This window comes from Chaetodon trifascialis, chromosome 8 (assembly GCF_039877785.1).
Source record: "Chaetodon trifascialis isolate fChaTrf1 chromosome 8, fChaTrf1.hap1, whole genome shotgun sequence".
Classification (NCBI taxonomy): Eukaryota; Metazoa; Chordata; class Actinopteri; order Chaetodontiformes; family Chaetodontidae; genus Chaetodon; species Chaetodon trifascialis.
In genome coordinates, this window is record NC_092063.1 from 22,015,925 (window position 1) to 22,022,782 (window position 6,858).

General features: G+C 44.0%; 1 protein-coding gene across 1 annotated transcript; it reads right to left on the minus strand.

The window, feature by feature from the left end:
- Positions 1 to 2,481: 2,481 nt before the first annotated feature.
- zgpat (zinc finger, CCCH-type with G patch domain) lies at positions 2,482 to 6,827 on the minus strand. Its single transcript, XM_070967518.1, has 7 exons — positions 6,664 to 6,827; positions 5,655 to 6,309; positions 5,269 to 5,402; positions 4,859 to 5,023; positions 4,617 to 4,727; positions 3,376 to 3,787; positions 2,482 to 2,954 (listed from the first exon to the last, which is right to left on the minus strand). The coding sequence occupies exons 2-7, from the start codon at positions 6,251 to 6,253 to the stop codon at positions 2,816 to 2,818; spliced, it is 1,560 nt and encodes a 519-aa protein (XP_070823619.1). The 5' UTR covers positions 6,254 to 6,309; positions 6,664 to 6,827; the 3' UTR covers positions 2,482 to 2,815.
- Between the last annotated feature and the right edge of the window lie 31 nt (positions 6,828 to 6,858).

A 6,858-nucleotide genomic window follows, 5' to 3' on the forward strand; every position in this document is an offset into this window, starting at 1 on the left:
TGCACTGTAGAGCTATAGTTAGTCCTATATAACAGTACAGTATTCTAAATAAAAAATGTAATTATAATGTGAATCTTTCCAACACAACCCCTCAAAAAGCAGTTATCTAAAACAGACAGAAGACAGAAATAACATAAAAATTCAAGCTGGAGGGTCTGCTGGGGTTGAGGCCAGCGATCAGCCAGGCCAGGTGCACAGGCCTGTAGCGCCTGGGGGGCTCTACAGTCCTTTTTCCAATCTCTGTTATTTGGCAAACACCACTGAGGGCAACAATTTGATCTGTGTGTTTAGATAAAAACCACATTAGTAGATAGTGGACTTTTTCCCTTTTTTCCACATAATGTGTGAATATGACTCAAGACCATATAAAAATCCCTGTGACTGACTGACATTTTTTCACACATTAAAAAGGCAGGGGTGACATGAAGTACGTGCCATGTCATAAGGCCATCAATTCACTATGTCTCATATCTACTTTCATTACTGACATCACAGTATGTTACTGTTTCTTTGATTCCTGTGCATAATTTTTTTTTACATTTTTACATTTTTCGCTCCTCCAACACCCCTGATTCAAATGATCAGCTCGTCATCAAGCTCTGCAGTGGCCTGATAACGAGCCACTCATTTGAATCAGGGGTGTTGGAGGAGCGAACCATCTAAAGCATGCAGGGCAGGGGGGCCTGAGGACCGGAGTTGAGAAACACTGAACTAAAGTATCGGACAAATTCTGACCTGATGTTGAAAAGGTAAGGGGTCACCAAGTTTTTTATAATTCATCCAACAGCTTCACGTTTCCAGATTTGGTGATACTTCACAGGATAAGTGAGAACTTTGACCTGCTGGTGACACTAATGGATCATCTGCTGGGGAACATGAATGTTTCTACATTTCATGGCAATTCATTCTTATATTTGTTGAAATAATTAATTATGTACCGACTGACTGACTGAACCCATGTGACTTGAAATTTGCAATATCCCCATGAACTAAAATTTGGCATGGTGGTTGTCAAACAGATAAAAATTGTGAAGTGTACAAATGCATACATTTTTCTTAGCAATTAGAGTGGAAGATTGTATCTATACCTGACTGCACATTTGTACAACAGAGGGCTCTCTGTTAACATAATATAGAAAGCTCAACCTACTCTACACATTCGAAGGCCAACCCCTGTATCCTGGCAGCCTTCATCTAAACAGCTTAGTGTGAATTCCCAAGTAAAACATCTGTCAAGGTGGCCGTCCAATCAATTTTCCCATCACATCTCCTTAATCACTTAATCCAGGCTCTGATAGGTGCCGATTAGCAGCCAAAACTCCCCTAATAGGCCACCCGGAATCCATACACGAGACAGACGTCTGCAGGAGTGTGCAGCGCATACAGCCAGCCAAGACACACCAAGACCTGAACACACACACACACACACACACACACACACACACACACACACACACACACACACACAGTCAATCTGCTGCTGGCTGGGCAGCGATACCCTCAGAGACCTGAGGCTCATAAATGGGGTAAAGCGTGAAGCACAGACCCTCGTGGGATCCCATTAAATCAACACACACACTGCATTTTGCCATTTTTCCCCGACGATCAGCAAATTCAGTGTGATCCCTCCAGTCACCAACAATCTAAAAGTGCTGCCACTCAACAGATCAGAGTGCGAGCGGGGCTTCCCTCAGGGTACCGACTCAAGGGTTCAGGAGTTCTGCAGGTGCAGCTGCCCTCTGCTCCGCCAGAGTCCATCGAGACACCTCAGGGATGGCTTATGAAGCGCGCTGTATCTCCCTGCTGCCTCTATTGCTTTATCGTGAGTATTTACCATTTCTTTCCCCTTAGGGAAAGCACAATGGCTGTGACTTGCTGATGGTCACTGGTTTCCTAGTTGAATATATTCAGCCTTTGTGGATTCGGGGTCTCACTAAACCTCAGCATATTTCAGCTGGTCTGATTCTTTTGAGAAGTGTTCATTCAAAAAGACAACATGAGCAGTTTTCAGTTATTATGTTGCATCACATTCAGATAAGAAATTACTAATAAAAAGAAAAGCATAAAAGAATGAAGACCCCTACAGCTACCTAACATCACGACTTAAACCTTGAGTCTGAAACACACCCACCGCCACAGGCAATGTGTGTTCAATCTACAAGCAGACGAGCTGCTCTCAAGATTCATTATTTAATAGAGAGGTTACAATCGTAGCTTCAAAGACTGCAGTATGAGCCAGTGAGAGGCGTGGGCAAATGGAGGGCCTTCACTTCTAAACTCTGTAAAGGTCTCCCAACTCCTGAGGATGTAGTTTCAACATCAGTCAGAAACCCAGGGATACAGGGGCGGCCTGTGGCCAGACTCACTGAAACCTCTTGCAGAGACGTACTGTACAACAAAGACCACATTAAGGATTCTGTGGTAGAGAAACATGTCTTCACACTGGACTTAAAGGTGTGTGTTGAGAACGACAGATGATGCACAGTGGTAAAAACAGGGATTTTAGTGCTGATTAGGACAAATACGCTGAGACAGAGTTTTCATTGTAAATAAAATGTTGTTTGTAACATCCTTGTGAACCGTACAGTTTGGAACCAAACAGATGATCAAACAAAATGCTCAGTCCTTGGAAATAAAGTGAGAAGCAGACATGATCTTCAGCAAATGATCCATTCTGCATGAAGCACGAACCCATGACGCTAAAAAACGTCTTTAAAGAACAGTTTAGCAAATAACTGACAACAGGCAAGGGACGAAAGTTCATCTGAGGCAAGCAGAGCTGCCTTTATCCTCCGAGTCTTTGAGCGAACTGAGTTTAGAACTCAGTCATCTTCTTGTGTGTGTCAGCCTTCCTGTGCTCGCTCTGGATGGACAGCTCCTGGGCTTTCTGCTGGGCCAGCAGCCTGCGGGCCGCTGACAGCTTCTCTTCCAGCTGCTTCACTCTGGATGCATCCCTTTGCACACACAAACAACAAATAGATTAGGGGAGAGACGGGGAGACAAGTTGGTTTTCAGCTGCACTTTTCCAGAATGAGCTGGCCACGAAAAACAAGTGTCTAACCTTGAAATCTTTACGCCAACAAGCCTTCTTATTTGTTCATTCAAATGAATTAATTAATTACCGCTATAGTTGACCAGGGTTTCATAGCAACTAGCTTATATTTCACAATTAGCTACATGTCATGCCATGATTGCTAATGTGGCTGTTCCCTCCATGGAGGCGATATCAGGGAGCTGAGGTTCCACTGGAATTAGATTAATGATGTCTTGATTCATTTGAAGCCAGCTCCCAGCCTTCCGCAGACATCAGATTAAACACATAGATATACAGAAATGCACAAAAAATGAACAACACAGACAGAACTCAGTACTGACCTTCCTGTTTGTCTGCTGAGTGACTCACTCAGTTTCTGGATCTCCCTCTCGGTCTGGGACACCCTCTCAGCAGCCTGGAACAGCTTCACATTCAGACTCCTCTTTGTGCTTTTTCCTCCCCTGTAAGCCTCTAAGCCAGTTGCTGCTGATGGCGCAGCAGCACCCCCCTCAGCGGGATCACTGCTCTTGCCTCCTAGCTTGTGGTTGAGAAAGTCAAAGACAGTATGGCGGCCTCCGGTGGCCACCAGAGGCTTTCTGCGTCTCTTTGGGCGGCCCGTCTGTGTGCCATCTTTTGCGGTCTTGCTCTGGGTGCGTCTCTGGGTGAGCTCGGCACACTGGTCCAGAGACTTACCTTTGGGTAGGACCATAGCCATGACGGGCTCCACTCGACCCTCCTGCATCTTTCCCAAGCCTGAGAAAACAAGTGTGAGGAAGAGGAACACATTGCATTTTATTTTGCATATCTACTGTACAGACAGGGAAAAGCAAGAAGACTGAGAAGATTTTAAATGCATTCTATCATCCCAACACGTTTTAATATGTAAATGATCATTTCTGAATCAGAATCAGTTACCCTGAAGTGCAATTACAGTGCCAACATATTACACACATGTTCTTCAATCGCAGTGTATTTTCAGCAAGACCATATTATAAGAAATGTGATCCAACCTCTCTAATGTTACACAAACATTATGGTCCACGTCTGCCTGTTTTGTTGTTAATCATAATATCTGTCTTTAATCACATAACATGTTCATGAAAGTGTGTATAAGCCACTACAAACATGTTCAGTGTGAATGTGCTCCAAAACAGTTCGACTTAATATGAATGTTTTTACAGGACCAATGCAAGAGGTTGTCTTGGTTACACAGGTGGAGAAACACACAAATATGTACTTAAAAGCGCAAAATGAAACAGCGCCATTATTAACATAAGACAGATGTATGGCGTCCATCTTATTACTTAAATGAAATGACGTGTTTTCATTACATCTTTTGTAATCAACTGATTGAAAGTTTGTGAAAGAGTCATTTGAATTACACTTGTATGTCTGCTATTTTTTTATTTCCCATGCCATGCAGATTTCCTGGCATATACATGCTTCAGTCGACCCTGGTAGAGTTAAAACTGCCTTGCTAATGCTGGTGAAACATTTGTATGGAGTGTAGTGTATTACTCATTTTATGTTAAAAACTCAATCAAAGCCTACAATGCGCTTAATGTTGTGCACTTGCACTTACCTTTCCCATATTCATAGCCCATTTTGAGCATAAGCTTGGATCCGATGCCTCTGGTATGTGCCTCCCAGCCACCAAAACTTGCATTGTTTAATGCTACAGCAGAGTCAATAACTGTTGAGAATCAAAGGAGAAACAGTTACTTTATGAGGGAGAAACAACATCAAATAACTTTCAAAGTCAAATGTTCACATTTTTTTGAGGGGGCTTGTACTTAGGGAATGGGAACACATGCCCCAGCACACCTTTTGCATAAGCCTCGTCATCTCCGTCTCCCGGGTCGTCCAGCTCGGAGTCAGAGGAGAGGGAGTCGTCTTCCCTCAAAGGCGGGATAATGCAGTCGGCCTCGACCACAACATCTTTGAGCAGCAGTGAGTCAAACTTCACAGTGTAGAACCCACTGTCAATCTCTACATCGAGAGAAGACATTCGAGTCAGCAAAATATTCAAACTAACTGGACGCATTTCATGAACCACTGTCTTGATTGTTCTTGTGACATTGTGCAACTGCATTCAGACTACTTGATGCGGATTTTCAGCAACAGCATTTACTGTATTACATTTTTTTAATTTCAGTTCAGTCAACCTTAATGTGAATTCACTGCCACAGTCTGGCAGCATTTACTGTCAAAAGCTGGCTTGGTCAACACTTTACCTTTGATTTTGGCTGGGTACCAGATGCCGTCCTCATGTCGAGTCAAGCAGGACGAGCCCTCTTCAAGATTACTGAGGTCAAACTCAAGGAACTCTCTGAGCTCCGACACGTAGACCACTTCACCATGGGAAAACCTTCCATGAAAAGGGAAAAAGAGAAACACTGTGTAGCTCACTCGGAGTTCATACTGTTCTAGAAAACACATGCATAGTAATTTCTTTGTGCATTAAACGCAGTCATGGGACACCAAACCTCTCCACTCTCACCCTGACTACGAGTTCTTTCAGGATGAGCAGACACCTGCTGGATGATGCATCTGCTCTCACAACAAAGGCAGAAATGGGCAAATGAATACAACAACCCAAAACAAAACCGTTGCACTTTACCTGCAATTATCTGGGAAGCGACACTTGTCCTCTAGGTAGAATGGACAGGGTTTCATAGACTTCTGGGTGGGGTAGACATACAGCACTCTCACTTGTGCCTCTTCTCCATCTGGCGGTTCTGCCCCCACCACCATGGCATTGTGATACTCCAGGGTCCCCCATTTTGTCCGGTATGGCGCTCTTACTTTGGTGCCACTGAGTGAATCCTCTTCTTCTTCGTCCCCCTCCTCCTCCACCACACCTTCCTCCTCCCTGTCCCTCTCTCTGGTATCAGAGCTACTACCTGAAGATTCTCCGAGTTCAGAGTAGAAAGCAGCAAACTCACTTGTCAAATTGCTGTTTGTACCGCTCGGGTCAGCTGCTGCCTCTGAGGTGTTTGACTGCAGTCCATTACTGTCCTCCAGGCTGGCCAGAAGACGACTCTTTTTGACAGACACAAGGCTGGCCTCTGTGAGCTCTATCAGCTGACAAAGGTCATCTTTCAGTTTGAGCAGGTCTGACTGCTGGGAGGGGTCCAGGCCAGCTGACAGGGCTGTCTCTACCTGCTGCAACTGGGCACCATAGGTGGAGATGGCTGCCTCGAGGGTCTCTTCATCCATACTGACGCTTGGCACAGGGCAGGACAGGAATGGACAGCATCAAGCCCCCAAAACACCTGAGGAAAGACAAGAAAGGAAGTGGAATCAAGAAAACAGATCTCGCCACATTGGAGAGATGGACTTCCTGATGCACTCAAGCCATTCTTCTTTCTCATCACACAACACAATTTGTCCTTTCTTGTATCATTAAAGTCATATTTTAGTTGCCATGTAATTATAATAGAGTGAATTAGCTTTTCCGAAAGATTCGTAAAGCCCCCGTATCGTGCTTATTTACAATAATTTTGCCCAAAGATTTAACGTTACGTTATATATGAATCACTAACAAAGCTACATTTCAGAGCTGGTTCAAGCTAAATGTTAGCCGATTCTAAGCTAACATTTACATCTGATTATAACACTTGCGTTACCTTCGTAATCAAGCTAGCTGATCCACTGCACTGACGGAGAAACTGGCAGCCATGGAAAGATGTGCGATGTTAAGAAAACAAGTAATTAAAATAGCTAAATTCACATTCTGGCAGAGCACAATCACAACATGTACCGGTTGAATGTCTAGCTAGCTGAAGTGGATGAAAGACAGTAGCATTTCTTGTCTTTCAAAA